This window comes from Panthera pardus, unplaced genomic scaffold (genome assembly GCF_024362965.1).
Source record: "Panthera pardus isolate Hobbes unplaced genomic scaffold, ASM2436296v1 HiC_scaffold_24, whole genome shotgun sequence".
NCBI lineage: Eukaryota > Metazoa > Chordata > Mammalia > Carnivora > Felidae > Panthera > Panthera pardus.
The window spans coordinates 127,106,030-127,123,983 of NW_026526810.1; the positions used below are offsets into that span (position 1 = coordinate 127,106,030).

The 17,954-nt window shown below is 38.9% G+C and overlaps 1 protein-coding gene across 2 annotated transcripts in view; it reads left to right on the forward strand.

The window, feature by feature from the left end:
* Positions 1-17,954, forward strand: part of CPSF2 (cleavage and polyadenylation specific factor 2) — a 32,966-nt gene that overhangs the window by 7,371 nt on the left and 7,641 nt on the right. For both annotated transcript variants that reach the window (XM_053889715.1, XM_053889713.1), the window contains exons 3-11: positions 517-696; positions 1,907-2,066; positions 2,146-2,251; positions 3,555-3,684; positions 5,404-5,519; positions 7,432-7,619; positions 8,288-8,578; positions 14,178-14,278; positions 15,684-15,884. In XM_053889715.1, the coding sequence (XP_053745690.1) occupies positions 548-696; positions 1,907-2,066; positions 2,146-2,251; positions 3,555-3,684; positions 5,404-5,519; positions 7,432-7,619; positions 8,288-8,578; positions 14,178-14,278; positions 15,684-15,884 (1,442 nt within the window). In that variant the 5' untranslated portion in view covers positions 517-547. The remainder of the gene's footprint in view (positions 1-516; positions 697-1,906; positions 2,067-2,145; positions 2,252-3,554; positions 3,685-5,403; positions 5,520-7,431; positions 7,620-8,287; positions 8,579-14,177; positions 14,279-15,683; positions 15,885-17,954) is intronic.

Consider the following 17,954-nt stretch of genomic DNA (forward strand, 5'->3'; position numbering starts at 1 on the left):
TGTAATGCAGTGAAATCATTGCCGTCACAGAGCAAAATAAAGGAAGCACAAAGTCACCTTGGAGGATGAGTTCGTTAATTCATTATACATTCATTTATTGGGGAACTTGGTGTTCTCTAGTCTGTGTAATTTACACATTATTTGAAATCTTTCAACATCGTTTTTATGTGAATTATTAATACTCATGTTTATAGACTGGCATACATAAGTGAGGAGAGGTTAATTAATTGCTTAGACACACATAGTAGTAGTTTCAGATCTGAAACTGGTTCTAAAGTTCACAGCTTTTCATTAAGCCACACTGAGGAGCCGCTGAAGGACTCGTTGTCAACAAGAGTGTGTAACGTCATGTTTGTGTTTTCAAATTTAGCAGTGATGGGAGTAGGTCTTTAATGTGTTTGATTTCTCTCTTTATGGAATTTTTAATCACTTAGAAACTTGATACAATGTTAATTTGTCTATTACGTGTGTTAGACTATGATGTGTGCTTAATTATATTTTTATTTCTTTTAAAAGAACTTTTTGGATTGTTGTTTTTGGACCAAAAATGACATCTATTATCAAATTAACTACCCTCTCGGGGGTTCAGGAAGAGTCTGCTCTTTGCTATCTTCTGCAAGTTGACGAGTTTAGGTTTCTCCTGGACTGTGGCTGGGATGAGCACTTTTCTATGGATATTATAGACTCCCTGAGGAAGTAAGTTACTTCTCCTATTTTTAGACTTCAGTTAAATCAACTTCTCTTTTCTACACCATGATACCATTTTGATGTGACCCAGTGTATGTTCTCTTTCCTCTGATTTATAGTAAAAGACCTGACTTTGCATGCCAAAGAGCCAAAAAGTGACTGTTTTCATTTTTAAAGTTTTGATTGTATTATGAGCTATGTTTATTGAGATTCAGTAAAATGTTAATTGTTACTTGGCTAATGGGTCCCAGTGGAGATCTTTGCACCCTAATTTTAGAGAAGATTAGGTTTAGAAGAATTTGAAGAGGAAAAAACCTTCCCTGTGGAAGGTCTGCCGTCAGATCACATTTGCTTACTTTCTATGTGTTGAGGCTCTACACTGAGAATTGGTGCCCAGAATACTGACCATGTGATATAAAACAATACTGATCCATCAAAGAAAAATTCACTTATGTTTTCAGTTATATTAATTATGGAAGGAAAGGGGACTGAAATGTTTGGAAACTAGAACTTGTAGCAAAACATTTTTTTTCCTAATTTTCTCTGTCACTGAGAGTGTGTGCTTTATTGATTGATTGAAGTTTCACTGTAGAGAATGTGCTATCAGGCACCATGCTAAAAAGCAGAGGCAAAAATCCATAATAAACGTGTGGCCATTTCTGAATGAACAATTTCTGAAATTTCAAGTTGAGTTCTTCAACCTAAATTAATGGCATATAAGATAACCAATCAAAATCAGCTTCTGTGTGGTGTGTCTACTGGTTCTCTTTTTCCTTTTTTAATTTTTTTTAATGTTTATTTATTATTTTTTGAGAGACAGAGAAACAGAGTGTGAACGGGGGAGGGGGAGAGGGAGGGAGGGAGACACAGAATCCCAAGCAGGCTCCAGGCTCCGAGCTGTCAGCACAGAGCCTGATGCGGGGCTCGAACTCAGGAACCGTGAGATCGTGACCTGAGCTGAAGTCGGACACTTAACCGACTGAGCCACCCAGGCGCCCCTCTTTTTCCTTTTTTTGAAAAAGATGTGTATAGACATCACCTGTTTCTGTGCAACATATTCCATACTTGTGATATCTATGCAACATGGGGGTAGTAATAACTGAAATTGATTGGTGTCGTAACTTTAGCTCTTAGTTTTCCTCTTTGACCCCAGCATAGTCTTTACTCTTCAAAACAAGTCTGGAGAAACGGAGAGAGCGTTTTGATCCTGTTCTTGTAGGCATGTTCACCAGATTGATGCAGTGCTGTTGTCCCATCCTGATCCTCTTCATCTTGGTGCCCTCCCGTCTGCTGTCGGGAAGCTGGGGCTGAATTGTGCGATCTATGCGACCATTCCTGTTTATAAAATGGGACAGATGTTCATGTATGATCTTTACCAGGTAAGTGAAACGGTCAAAAAAAGCTTTTTGTACTCCTGCAGTGATCATTTTTAACCTTTTATTTGTGTTTTTCTTTTAGTCTCGACACAACACAGAGGACTTTACGCTCTTTACATTAGACGATGTGGATGCAGCCTTTGATAAAATACAGCAGTTAAAATTCTCTCAGATTGTGAATTTGAAAGGTAAAAGAATGTCTGCAGTAGTAATTGGACTAACAGGGTTTAAGCTGCTGACAAGTCCAGGGAGAATTTGTAGTAAATATCCTAGGGCCTGTGGTCTGAAAAAGCAAAGATTAGCATCTGATTAGTTCTGATATGGACGCTGAACTTCTCCCAAGTCATTTGGATTTTAAAATAGTCCAGGCTAAATAGCAACAAAACGTTAATAGCTCAAGCCTTTTCACATGCAGCCGGGGAAAACTTACTGTTTCCTGTGTATGGTGCACAAAGGTGATGTGGCCGCATCCTCCTCCTAGGACTTCACAGTGGGGTTGAGGGGCTAAAGCCGCTCTGGTGACTGGAGGTGGTGTTCAGGCCTGAAGGAGATGCAGTGCCTTGGCGGCATAGTAGCAGATAACTGAATTCTAGAATCGGATATTAAGAAGTTTATTACGTAATTAGGTCAGGAAGTCCTCTCTTAAGTATACATTTCTCCTCTGTGGAGAGATAGGTATTAAAGGTTGTCATAAATATGAAGTCTGGCAATGAAATTGAAAAAATGGCATAACAGTGGACTCTGGTGATTTAGTCAAGAAATAACAATGGTCACAACAGTTTTGCTTGCGCTTAATTTTTCTGTAGGATAGATTTTTTACCATAATGAGATTTGAATGGTTACTCTGTGAGTTTAGAGGTTAGCAGAAGGAGAAACATTTGATGATTGTATGTACAGTGTAAATATTCAAATGTATTTGGAGTGCCCGGATGACTTACTTGGTTAAGTGTCTGAATCTTGATTTCGGCTCAGGTCATGATCTCACAGTTCGTGAGATCGAGCCCCTCATTGGGTTCTGCACTGACACTGCAGAGCCTGTGTGGGAGTCTGTCTCTGTCTCTGTCTCTCTCTCTCTGTCCACCCTCCCTCTTTTTCCCTCTCTCTTCCCCCACCCCCTCTGCCTCTTCCCCACTCTTAACTTGCTCTCTCTCTCTCAAAATAAATAAGTAAAAACAAAAAATATTCAAATGTATTCATTCGTACTAAGTAATTAATAGTGTATTGGCTTTTAAACTTGATTTCTATATACTACTTTTTATAAGCACCAATAGGTCTGCAAAAATTCCTAACAATATGACAAGAGTGTTTGTAGTGAAGGAGTGGAGTAGCTGGGGGACAGGAGAGCGAGACTTGCATTTTCATCGTATGCCTTGTTACTTTGGAATGTTGTATCACTGTATATATTAGCTATTAAAAATAGTTTACAAGTAAATAAGCTTTCTTTAGGATTGTAAAAGAAATCTGAGTATTGTCATTATCTTTTTGACACAGGTAAAGGACATGGCTTGTCTATCACACCTCTGCCAGCTGGTCATATGATAGGTGGAACAATATGGAAAATAGTCAAAGATGGAGAAGAAGAAATTGTCTACGCAGTTGACTTTAACCACAAGAGGGAGATGTAGGTATATCAAGACAAAAGCTAACGGAGATGCAGTTGGTGTTTCATTCTTTGGGGGGAAACTTAAAAAGTTATTATTTTTTTTAACCAGAAATCTAGAACTATTTAAAAGCCTCAAGTAGTGAACGTTTTCAAACTTAATTATTTTCACTGTAAGGGAAAACTTTGATATAAGAGATAAAATATATTTTACAAATTTACACGTAAGTATCCACTCTGTAAAACAGGTATCTCCCTGGAGATGTTGGAAAGGAGATTAATTTTTGTACATAAAATTATATCTTATATGCTACTTCACCTGCTATTTAAAGGAACTTTGTGGATGGGTTTTTTTTTTTTAATAAAGTTAGTAATTATCATATAACTACATTTGAAGTCAGACTCCCTTAAAAAAAAAATGAAGTCAGACTCCCTTTAAAAGGGAACATAGTAATTGTAAGTTTAAATATTTCATTTTGTATTCACAACATTACAATAAAATTGTTTTGTAGAGGCTTCTTTTGTAATTTCTGTACATTAAGTTTATAGTTATTTTGTATTAGATTACAAAAGCCTCAAGATCTTCTGGATCTTCTATTTAGAGATATATAAGTAATGAATTTTAGGCTTTTATAGTCACAGATTAATGAGTAAAGGATGGATTTTTGAGTAATGGTATTCAGACATTTTGGGGGAAAGTTTGTGTCTTTTTTTTTTTTTTACTGCTTATCAAATATATTTTAGATGGATTAAAATTAAATAGAAAATGAAACAACATTCATGAGTCTAATCTCTGATTTGGAAAAGAGTTTGTAAGTGTAAAGTTACCGGACCAGGTTACAACAGAAAACTTTGATAGATTTGGTTATATACAGATTCAAAATGTCTGAAATAATTAAGACCAATAAAATAGAGAAAATATTTGCAGCAAGTTGGCTAAAGACATTTATATGTAGAAGACCAGATATTAACCAATCAAAAAGATGCCGGTGACAAAATGGACAAAAGTTATAATGTAAAATTAAAATGATAATTCTTTTTAAAATTACATACCATTAAAATGACTCTTAAATGGTAATATTCTTCCAGGAAATATTGTGTGAGTTGCTCATTCTTTCTGGTTGAACTTTTCTGGACAAGGGAGAGCTTTCTAGAAAAGGTTAAATCTTTCTGCAAGCCAGTTAGCAAAATTGTATATTGTAGTAAATACATCTCTAGGAATGTGTCCTAAAGAAACCATCAGAAATGCAATTGAAACTTTTTGCCAAAATGTTCTTTGAGATTATTTATAATGACAAGAAAAGTAACCTAAATAATAAAGGGAAGTGATCAAATAAAACACACAGTAGGGAGTTCTTACAGTTGTTAGAAAAATAGATTTAGAAACCAATTTTAAGGTCATGGGAGAAAACCAGGGTATAGAACTGAATATATAGACATGGGATGTCACTTTTAAAAAATACGTTCACACGTATATGCATAGAAAACTGTGTTTATATGCTTAGAAGGATATATGCCAGAATAATGTATCGATTTCTCTGAGTGGTGGTATGCTGGAAGATCTTAATTTTCCTTTTTTAAAAATTTTTTTTAATATATTAGATTTCTTATCAATGAGCATGTGTACTTTTATAGTTAGAGGAAAATCTTATAAAAGAAAGTTGCTTGTTTTTTAGGTGAGATAAGCTACTGTTTATTTGAGGTGATATAAAATATTTCTTTTCTTCAACTTTGTTATAGCCATTTAAATGGATGTTCCCTGGAAATGCTAAGCAGACCCTCCCTGCTTATCACAGATTCATTTAATGCTACGTATGTGCAGCCTCGGAGGAAACAGAGAGACGAACAACTTCTGAGTATGTATTACCTAATGTCCTCTGTGGAAGTGCATGGTAGTGTGAAATACTGTTTTTTCTATTTTGTTTAACACTTTTCTTGTCATATGAGCTTGGTTAACTCTAGTATTTTTGAAAAAATATTATGTGATGTTATCATTATTTTGTACAAAAAGATGCTTTAGTTCCTTTGAATTTAGCTTTTGTGAGATAGTTATAAAGATTGACCTCTCCCTGCCCTTCAGCACATAGCTAGCTCTATTTGGCACTCACTGGTATGTGTCTGGGGAATGCCAGAATGTATAAAGAGCTCACAGAAATCATTTAGAAAAACATTTACACTCTAAAAAAATGAACCAAGGAGATACACGAGGGTGGAAATAGTCCACTGATTTTGGTGTTGGGTGTCTTACATTCTAGTAGTCTTGGTTCTAAAGAGGAGCCTCCGGACCATCCCTGGTTGCTTCTGATTTGGCTCTAGCTGCTTTACCTTTTATTCTTTTTTTATAAGCTGCATGGGATTTCAACAAGAAAAATGGATCCTGCTTTTACACGTTTGAAACCACTGCTTTCATCTCTCTATTTAAAAAGCATAACTTGGGGCGCCTGGGTGGCTCAGTCGGTTAAGCGTCCGACTTCGGCTCAGGTCACAATCTCGCGGTCCGTGAGTTCAAGCCCCGCGTCAGGCTCTGGGCAGATGGCTCAGAGCCTGGAGCCTGTTTCCGATTCTGTGTCTCCCTCTCTCTCTGCCCCTCCCCCGTTCATGCTCTGTCTCTCTCTGTCTCAAAAATAAATAAACGTTAAAAAAAAAAATTTTTTTAAAAAAATAAAAAAATAAAAAGCATAACTTGTGGGGGCACCTGGGTGGCTCAGTCGATTGGGCATCTGACTCTTGACCTCTGCTCAGGTCTTGATCTCAGGGTTGTGAGTTCAGGCCCCATGTTGGGCTCCATGCCCTACTTAAACACATAATCTGTGTCCTATGTTTTAGTCACCTATTCAATTCTTACGTCTTTTTGTTTGTTTTTGCGAGAGTTTGTTTTTACCAAATATTTCAAAGTGGATTTCCATGCTCTAGATTAAAGTCTAAACATAAAGTATAAATGTGTGCATGTGTGTGTATACATTTGGGAATCATTTATAACAAAATTATAAATAATTGACCCCGGTGTAGTGTACGAATGTCATTTTATTTCTTTTTAAAAATCTTTTTTTAAGTTTATTTATTTCAAGAGAGAGAGAGAGAGAGAGCACACAAGCAGGGGAGAGGCAGAGAGAGAGAATCCCAAGCAGGATCTGCACCACCAGTGCAGAGCCTGACATGGGACTCAAACTCACGAACTGTGAGATAATGACCTGAGGCAAAGTCTGACTCTTTTTTTTTTTTAAATTTTTTTTTTTTTTAAACGCTTATTTAGTTTTGAGACAGAGCATGAATGGGGGGAGGGTCAGAGAGAGAGGGAGACACAGAATTTGAAACAGGTTCCGGGCTCTGAGCTGTCAGCACAGAGTCCGATGCAGGGCTCGAACTCACGGACGGCGAGATCATGACCTAAGTGGGATGCTTAACCAACTGAGCCACCCATGCGCCCCCAAAGTCTGACTGTTAACTGACTGAGCCACTCAGGCACCCCTTGAATGTCACTGTTCCTGTGTACTCTCGGTGAAGAGGGTTGGGGACCACTGATTTACAGTTTTTTCAGTGAAAAAAAGTAGAGTTAATGGCAATGTCCTTCACTCCTATGAGGATACATTCACAGGATGTACAAAAAGTAGTTGTAATAACGTGAATGGAATTTTAATTTTGCACTTGGCCTGAGTGCTCATTTATAACTTATAGTCTTTATACTAAAAACGTGGAGATGACGTCATCTTCAATTTTGTAGCAAGGTATTGTTATGCTTGCTACAGAATGTATATTCTTGTTTTCTAGCAAATGTCCTGGAAACGCTTCGAGGTGATGGAAATGTGTTAATAGCAGTGGACACTGCAGGCAGAGTTTTGGAACTTGCTCAACTCCTTGACCAGATCTGGAGAACTAAAGATGCAGGGCTAGGAGTCTACTCACTGGCACTCCTGAATAATGTCAGCTACAATGTGGTGGAGTTTTCGAAGTCCCAGGTTTGTTTCCATCTTGTCTTTCGTAATAAAGAAGGTTGCTACAGAAATTGGGCTTATGGAAAGCAATGTTTTAGTTGTCCTTTGGATTTTATTTTTCTGTGAAAGAGGTTGATGATGATGGTGGTGATAATGGTACTAAAAGCTAAAAAAGAACCACTTGTACTGTGTGTTCTGTGGAATATTTCATGTAATCCTCATGTACCCTGTGAAGTAGCTTCTGTTTTTGTCCCCATCTTACCAATTGGGTAAGTTGTTTCTCCTCTAATGCGTGGTATCACATTCTGTAAAATGGGGACACATACCTCCTAGGATATAAATGGTAGAATCCATTTTTCCCTTTCTGAATGAACTCTTTCCCTTGAACTAGAAATTTTGGGTAAGAGATTTATTTAGAACTTGTACTCTGCTTTCTCAGTAAGATTTAAGGTGACGTGTAACTGAGATATAATGCAGAATTGGATTTTTAGGGATGAACTGTGGGGTGGGAGGATGTCGTCGTTGGGGACAGAGCAGAAAATAAGCTGCTCATCAAAACGGTTCAAGTTTAAGCAACCACTGGTGGGAAAGACTTAAAAAAAGGCATTACGTGAACTCTTCGGCTTTGTAGAAGACACTGAAGTTACAGTCTAGTATTCTCTACTTCTTGTCATCCTTTCCCCCCATACCAGGTAGAATGGATGAGTGACAAATTGATGAGATGTTTTGAAGACAAAAGAAATAATCCATTTCAGTTCCGCCACCTCTCTCTGTGCCACGGTCTTTCTGACCTGGCCCGGGTACCGAGCCCTAAAGTGGTGCTTGCCAGCCAGCCCGACCTGGAATGTGGATTTTCAAGGGATCTCTTTATTCAGTGGTGTCAGGACCCTAAAAACTCAATCATTCTAACCTACAGAACTACTCCTGGGACTTTAGCACGTTTCCTAATTGATAATCCTTCCGAAAAAATTACAGAAATAGAGGTAAGCGCTTGTATGTGAACTTTTGTCGTAAAACCGTTTGGGGGACACGTTATGCACGATGCTTATAAAAATCAGTGACCAGAAATTAAGCTTGAAGTTGTTTCCAGATTTTTATGAGTTGAGAGCCTTTCCCAGCACAAATTTCAGAGCTCCTTAATTGGAAATTGTCATTCTTTAACCCTTCCGTGGTATCCTCTGGAACCGTGCCCAGAGGGTAGCACATACGCTGTGTTTTTAATCCCTCTGTGAAAAAAGTTCCGTCTGCATCCTTTCCCTAATTGAAATTGAAATCTGGCTGTTTCCTAACATGCTCCTTTGCCTGTGGGCCTCCCAAGTAGGTGCTCTTTGTTTCTCTTTCACGCCTTATGCCCTTTGGGTGGGGTAGGTGTCCTTTTTCCGTATCGCAGCTTTCAAGCCATTTGTCTTCCCTCTGGGTTATGCCATCAGACTTGACAGTATACTGACCCCTTCTGACATTTCCTGATCTCTTGGTCATTCTCTGTTACTCATTGGTGGCTTTAACCTGGGCCACAGTCTTCCTGTCCACTCACTCAGGACTGCCTTCTTGATGACTCTAGCTTCCGTATGTGTGATCTGTCCAAGTCCTTGGCCCTCTCAGTTCCTTGACACCTTGTTTCTTAATGATCTTTTCCTCCAATCCACCTTAGCCATCCCTTCCCACAACCGTGCTGTCTACTCTTGTGGTCATACCCTTTACCTTGTTATGGGTTATCTTTAAAGATCTCTACCTCAAGCATCCCACTCTGATCTTACAGCTGACTTGCTCTAATACTCCATGCCAGCAATTTTGTGGTCCCACTGGGACTTTTCAGTTTGTGAACCTTTTGCCACTTTGACTATCCATTGCTCCAGCTTCTAGTTAATGCTCCATTGTTACTTTAGAAACACCTTTAACTCTGTTAGCCTCCTGTTTATTGTAACCACCTGGCAAAGCTGTGACTCTGGTTAAACCCTTTGCTTGGCCATGCCTCTACCCAGGCAACCTTATGTTTGTTACTAGTGTTAATGCACCACTGGGTGGATAGGTTTCCCTTCACATTCATGACCTCACATCTCAGACCGACACTTAACCACCAGCCCAGCATGTTGTAGGATATTCCTTGTCCTACTCCAGTAAGATAGCTTCGCACCTTCTTTCTCCCCAAATATCCCACAGCCCCTCTCAGCCCTCACTCATAGCACAGGAACTTGTTTCAAACTTAGCTAAGAAGTAGAAGCAGACAAGAGTCCCTTATCTTCTCCCCACTAAATAGCCTAACTTGTTTCTGTATCTGCACTTGCTGCTTTATCTCCTGTTATGGGAGCAAGACAATTGGCCGAATGACCAAAGGCTATTTTGCTTCATAACCAACTCATCAAATCTATCAGTTTTCCAAAACTAGTATCATTACCTATAAAGTTTATAGCAGTTGATACTGAATGGGTTGATAACTGCCAAAGCTGTGCAGTGTTTTAGATGACACTTTATTTTTCCTTCCTAGGAACCATTTTAAGGAATGTTTAGTTTGATAAAAGCTGAGTGATAAGGGTACCTTAGTCTTTAACTCTACTTAAGAAAGTACGAAAATCTCAAATACATTCACTATCAATATGGAATCGGTGAGGAAGGAGTCAGAATAAGCAAATCAAAGTACACACTGTCCTTTGGGTTATTGAATAGCTTAGAAACACAAAGGTTTTTAAAAAAAAGTTTAAAAGGGCTCAGAAATACTTGAAATAGTTTCTTCAGATAAGAAACACTGAATCTGAAAATAATAATTACTAGAAATTCAATTAAGGCAGATATGCCATTTGAGGAGTTAATAAAAATATTAAAAGCGGTTTGAGTTTGGAAAACGTAGAAGGGGACATTTGGAGCTGTAACGTGAAATGTTAGGTTTTTGACTTTTTAGTAAGTGGTACTAATGCTCAGGCTTCTTTCCTTTCTCCCCTTGTAGGACTGTTTCTTCTCTCTCTGTTTCCTGTTAGTTTTCCCCTCTACTTGGGCATATCCGAAACACTTACTATTCTTCCTGCCCCCAGTCCCACACTTACTCTTTTCTGAGTCTTTCCCATCTCAGCATAATAGCAGCACTTTCCACATATTGACTCTTGCCAGAAAAGTACAGATTTTTTAAATGTCCATTGGTGTACAACATAATGTTAAGGGCGTGCGTGTTCTCTTGCCTGTACCCAGACCAAGAAACATATCACCAGTACCCAGACGTTCCCTTCCCGATCCTTCCTGTCCCCTCCCCAGGGCAACCACTATCTTTTTTTTTTTTTTTTTTTTAATTTTTTTTTTTTTTTAACGTTTATTTATTTTTGAGACAGAGAGAGACAGAGCATGAACGGGGGAGGGGCAGAGAGAGGGAGACATAGAATCGGAAGCAGGCTCCAGGCTCTGAGCCATTGGCCCAGAGCCCGATGCGGGGCTCTAACTCACGGAGTGTGAGATCGTGACCTGAGCTGAAGTCGGACGCTTAACCAACTGAGCCACCCAGGCGCCCCAAGCAACCACTATCTTGACTTCTGATGCATAGATGAGTATATTATAAACATTCAGATGTTTTTGAATAATTTAATTGATTTTAATAACTCCATAATAATGCAGGCGTATATATGTACTGTGATTATTGAATCTGGCGGTTCTCAAAAGTATGGTGTGAGGACTCCTGGGAGGGGGGCCTGAGATCCTTTCAGGGAGTCCCCAGGGTCAAAGCCACTTCTCATAGTAATGGTAAGATGCTATTTGCCTTTTCACTGTGCCTACATTTAATGTTGCCGAGTGAAAACGGTGGCGGGAAAGGTGCTGGTGCCGTAGCATAAACTCAGGCAGTGGCGCCAGACGACAGCAGTCACCGCATTTTGCGTTGCCACACGCCCGAAGTTCCAAAGAAGAGTCCGTTTCACTTAAGAATGGCCTCGATGAAGCAGTAAAAGTCATGAATTGTATTAAATCCTTTCAGTAAAAGGTTTTTAAAGCTCTGGGTGGCAGGCTGGGAAGTGTGCCTAAAGCAGGTATGCCGCACGCTGATACGTGATGTTTGTCTCGAAGAAAGCCAGTTGGGGAACTGAGTTGTGAGTTACACTGGCCGCTTTCTTCTTGGAACGCCATTTTTTCCTTGAAATAATGACACAGCTCTTCAGACTTGGGTATCCTGGCAGAGATGAGCGAGGTGAGCTTGTCACTCTGAGGAAAATAATTGACAGCATTTGTTGCCTAAATCCAATAAAATTCAAACTTTCAAGTGAAAATTAGAATTTTGGAAAGCTGTGCTCATCACCAGGAGATGGACAACGTAAACTTAGAAGGCTTTGCTGATGGGGTTGGTAGTGATATTTGCAAACGTGAGGTTTAAAATATTGTCAAGGTTTATAAGATTCCTGTAACTTGGTGAACCGTATTTTGCAAATAACTAAAGCTTGTAGGTACAAAATAGCACACAAATAAAAGATCCATTCAAAGTGCAAGATAAATCAATCACTTTTAATATGTAACACTATAAAAAGTTATCGGTATCTTTCAGATTCCACATTACGCCTAATTTTTAAGAAAACAACCAGCGTTTTGAGGTTCCTGGGTGGCTCAGTTGGTTAAGCATCTTACTTCAGCTCAGGTCATGATCTCGTGGTTTGTGAGTTCCAGCCCCGATTTGGGCTTTGTGCTGACAGCTCAGAGCCTGGAGCCTGCTTCGGATTCTGTGTCTCCCTCTGTCTCTGCCCCTCCCCCATTCGTGCTGTGTCTTTTTCTCTCAAAAATAAACATTAAAAAAATTTTTTTGAAAACCTTTTTTTTTAAAAAAAATGTTTATTTATTTTTGAGAGAGAGATAGAGGGTGCATGCACGAGTTGAGGAGGGACAGAGAGAGAGAGGGAGAGAGAGAATCCCAGGCAGGCTCCATGCTGTCCTTGCAGAGCCCAACATGGGGTTTGATCCCATGAACCAGGAGATTGTGACCTGAGCCGAAATCAAGAGGCGGATGCTAACCGACTGAGCCACCCAGATGCAGTGTTAGAATTTTAACGTAACATCAAAGAATATTCATGGAAACACTATTTAAATATATTTCCCTTTTCCAACTATACATCTGTGTGAGGCTGCATTTTCTTCATATGCTTTAACCAAAACAACATATTGCAAGAGAATGAATTCAGCAGATGTGAGCATCCAGCTGTCTTATATTGGGCTACAAAATAAAGAGACTTGTAAAAATGTAAAATAATGCCATACTTTTTACTAATTTTTTTGTGCGGCCGGGGGTGGGTGGGGGTCTTTGGAAAGTGTAATTATCTCTTGTAAAAATATGCTGTTAATGTGTAATGATTTTATTACTTTTTAGTGAAAAGATGAATATTTTAAAATTTTCTCACTTTTAATTTCTGATTTGGTAGACATTAATAAGTGTAATCTACCAAAAACCAAAAAACAACAGCAAAATGTCTTTGGGGTTCTCAGTAATTTTTAAGAGTCTGAGGCAAATCCTGAGATCAAAAAGTTTGAGAGACTTACGTATGTAATCATCCTATGCTGATGGATTTTAAAGTTGAGTCTGGTTTTTTACCATTCCAAACATTGCTGCAATGTGCTTTTTTTCTCACGCTTGTGATTGTTTCAGTAAGATAAATTCCTAGAAGTGTTATGTCAAATGACAAACACATTTTTATGTTTAGACATTGGCAGATTGCCTTCTAACATAGTTTATCTAACTTTTCCTGTAATAGTGGGTGAAGGTGCCCTTTTCCCACATAGTAATTAGCACTTATAGATTTAAGGTCTAATAGGTTTAAAAATGGTAGTGTGCATTTCTTAAAATTTTGCATTTTTCAGAAATCATTAGTGAAATTAGACATCTTTTCATAGCTATTTTTCTTATTTTGTCAATGGCTTGTATATGGATTTGTCCTTTTTTTGACATGTTGATCATCTTAACTGATTTGGAAGAGCTGTTAGGAAAAAGAACTTCTGATAGTCATGTAGTGCTGCAAATAATTTTCTCAGTTCCTTATAATTTTATGAGATTTTAAATGTCAGTGAGGTTTTTTTTTTCATGTTGCTGTATTTATTTTTTCCTTTATGGCTATTGGGTTTTATGTCTTGTGTAGGCCTATATCAAAATTATAAAAATATTATCTATATTTTTTTCCGATTGGTGATTTAAAAAAAAATTTTTTTTTTTTTACATTTATTTTTGAGAGACAGAGATAGACAGAGCACAAGTGAGGGGGGGCAGAGAGAGAAGGAGACACAGAATCCAAAGCAGGTTCCAGGCTCTGAGCTGTCAGCACAGAGCCCGACGCGGGGCTTGAACCCACAAACCGCGAGATCATGACCTGAGCTGAAGTCAGGCACTCAACCGACTGAGCCACCCAGGCGTCCCCCCGATTGGTGATTTTTAACTAGTTTAAATTAAACCCATCCTAGAAATGTAACAGCTCAATTTTAGTACTAATCTGAATAGGATCTGTCATCGCATGTAATGGAAACTTGAATGGTTTCAAATGCAAGATGATAAATTTACAGATATACTGTGTCTCACACCCCACTGTCTGAACCCCCTTGTAACGGTATTTCCTTTTGTTTGCTATTTTTCTTCAGTTAAGGAAGCGTGTGAAGCTTGAAGGGAAAGAACTTGAAGAATACTTAGAAAAAGAGAAATTAAAGAAAGAAGCTGCGAAAAAACTTGAGCAGTCCAAAGAGTGAGTTGTTTTCAAACAGATTAAAAGCTTATGGTTAATTGTATATAACTTAAGAACTTATTTCTAAGATAAATTTTAATTGAAAATATTTAAATTTTATGTCGACTTTGTTACTTTTGTTACATCTTTAAATGGTGCTAGAATGCCAGGTGCTTTCAGTGCTAATTTTTTGTTTTGTTTTTAAAAAAATCGAGGCACCAGGGTGGCTCTTGATTTCACCTCAGGTCATGATCTCATGGTTGTGAGTTGGAGCCCCGTGTCAGGCTCCACGCTGACCCTGCCAAGCCTGCTTGGGATTCTCTCTCTTTCCCTCCCTCACCCCCCCCCCCCCCATGCTTACACCCGCTCTCTCAAAAAAACACAGTTAAAAAAGAAAAAATCAGTTTTAGTTTTTAAAGAGCTTTTTTTTTTTTTTTTAAATTTGAGAAAGAGAGCAAGCATGAGCAGGGGAGGGGCAGAGGAAGAGAGAGAATCTTAAGCAGTGCTCCACACTCAGCCTGGAGCCCAATTCAAGGCTCAGTCTCATGACCCTGGGATCATGACCTGCGCCAAACTCAAGAGTCGGATACTCAACCAGCTGAGCTACCCAGGTGCCCCTAAAGAGATTTTTTAAATGACTTATATTGCTCACATATTTCTCTTTTTAAAAAAAAATTTTTTAATGTTTCTTTTATTTTTGAGAGAAAGAGAGTGTGAAGGGGAGAGGGACAGAGAGAGAGGGAGACACAGAATCAGAAGCAGGCTCCAGGCTCCGAGCCGTCAGCACAGAGCCCGACGCAGGGCCCGAACTCATGAACCATGAGATCATCATCTGAGCTGAAGTCAGATGCTCAACCGACTGAGCCACGCAGGCGCCCCATATTGTTCACATATTTCTAATTTCTTGTTCCTCCCTTTTATAGACATATTACCCCATTGTACATCTTTCCTTCTCCCTGATTTTTGTTTCATGGACTGCTGCATATCTGCAGGCAATAAGTTCCATCAGATTTTTCTGGGTTGGTTTTTTTTTTTTTTTATTTTATATTTATATTTGAATGATACTTTTACTGGGAATGTGAATTAGCAATTTACAGACTTCATTCCATTGTTTCTGGCAGGCAGTTTCAGACAATGCTGTCATTGTTCCCTTTGTTCCTCTGTATTGTGTATGTGTGTTTTTCTCCGTTGATTATGATCTTTCTACCTTAGTGTGACTATGTTATTTAAAAAAATTTTTTTAATTGCATGTAGTTGATGCTTTCAGTGCTAGTATTAATGAGTATTTATTAACTGGCAGTTAATGTTTTACAAACTATCAATCCAATAATATTATCATTGAATTAATTAAATAATAATTTTCTAAACATTAATTCAAAATCTTTTGGGGACTTTATGACCTTCCTCTGTTCCACAATCCTCTTAGGGCAGACATCGATTCTAGTGATGAGAGTGACGTTGAGGAAGATATTGACCAGCCCTCAGCTCATAAAACCAAGCATGACCTGATGATGAAAGGTGAAGGTAGTCGTAAAGGAAGTTTCTTCAAACAGGCTAAAAAGTCTTATCCTATGTTTCCTGCCCCAGAAGAAAGAATTAAATGGGATGAATATGGAGAAATTATCAAGTACGTGAATAAGTTTTTTTTTTCTTCTAGATTAGACTGTTTGGTGTATAACTCTCTGTATCATTAGAACTCGATAAATTTGGCCTTTCTGGTCATATCATGTGCTTTGATAGTTTCTCAGTACTCCACAGAGGATTTGAAACATAAAATAGATGAAACATAAAATAGTTTGAAACATAAAAATAGAAAGGATGAGGAACATCTAGAGAATAAATATATATGTATTTTAAAGTTTGAGAGAGTGAAAGAGAGCATGCACACGTGAGCATGAGAGTGCATGCAAGTGGGGGAGGGACAGAGAGAGAGAGAATCCCGAGGGATCTCAGCACAGAGCCTGACAGGGGGCTTGAACTCATGAACTGTGAGATCATGACCTGAGCCGAAATCAAGAGTCAGGTGCTTAACCAACTGAGCTACCCAGTTGCCCCTAGAGAATTAATATTAAAGGCAAACCGTCAGGTTTATTACTTAGGTATGTGAAAGGTTCAAAAAGGTGACCAAAATCCCTCCCCTGCCCCTTAAAAAGAAAGGGTAAGGGACATGCATTGGAGAAAGACATAGGATAGGGAGAATTTTTGATAGATTGTGATGTGTGAAGTTTGGGAAATGGGTTACATCTCAAGCAGTGTTGTACACATTTTAGTTCCAAGAGGGATGTGAGATAGCATGGGTGGAATCATGGGAAGTCTACCAAATTTGCAGCCACTACTGGAAGACAACTGAAATTACGTGTTCAAATCCAGGTTTGAAAACACTGCTATCCTGTGTAAAGGTCCCTCATGGTTCCCATTGCTCTGCAGGCAAATGTCAAATGCCTTAGCATGACGCATGGTGTCTTTCATAATCTGGTTTCTCCCGACTTTTCTGTTATGTTTCTGTATATTTCTGTCATGCCGTTGAGCATTCTCTGCTGTCGTGGTACCAGCCTTCTCCGTTTCCTTCTGCTCGGCTTCTCCACGTCGTGCTCTTGCACATGCTCCTCCCTCAGCTTTGTTCCATCTTCCCGTCCCAGGTCTCCAGGCGGTTGAATCTGGCCTTACAAATTTCTGGAAGCCTTTCCTGTTTCTTCCTTGCCACCCCAGTACAGTCTAGGTCCCTCCCTGGTGCCTTCTTTGTACTTCCCGTAATGCTCTCTTAAGCATATAGTGGGTTCTAGGTCATTCTTGGACTTACTTAGGAAAATCCCCCTGTCTACTTGGTCCTCTAAAATAGCGGAGAGGAAAAATAACAATCTAAATAACATTGGTGAGTTTGTTTACCATTCTACTTATTCTACTTAATTAGTGTCCAATATTCAGTTTTCAATTTCCTTATCTGAAAAGTGGGGATAAGAATGATATGAGATTGTGTTTTTAAGGCAGCTAGCATAGAATCTGACTTGTGACTCATGACTCCTAGTGAGCGTGCTCTAAGTGGTTGCTGCTGCTATTGTTATTATGTGGATTATAGGTGGAGAAGTTGGACTCCAGGGTCTGAGAAGCTCCTATAGCAGTCTAGGTGTTAGGCAACAGAGGCCTGGATTCTCAGGAGAGGGAGCAGATTTGGGGGGTGGGGCGTAGACAATTTCAGGGGGTTAGAGAGAACATTTTTAAGTTTGTTTTTAAATTTGAACATACAACTCTCTCTGGTACGGGAAGTAAACATGGGAAGCTAGATGCGTTCGTGCTTTGTTGAAATAAAGGCAAAGGCTTTTGGGGGAGCTCATGATTTTGTATCTCAGTCTTCTTGGTAATGTGCCAGTGGGGAGTCATCTTTGGGCAGGGATAGAATAACTGGGGCTCTAAAGGAAATCAAAAGAGGCCTGAGATTTATAAGAAGTGGGACTTGGGAAGAGAAACCACAGACACAGAAAAAGAATGATCGAAATAAATGCAAGGCCAGGTTGTAATAGTACTTTTGATAACCATGAAGCTCTCCTAATGGTCTATCTAGGACTCTTTACTAGCCCAACAGCACGCTCTGACGATCATTCCTCAGTGGTCAGGAAAAACACAATAGATGCAGTCATTTGGTAATCGATACTACAAAGTTGCATTAGCTTTGGATCAATTGTGTATTGAAATCTTGAGA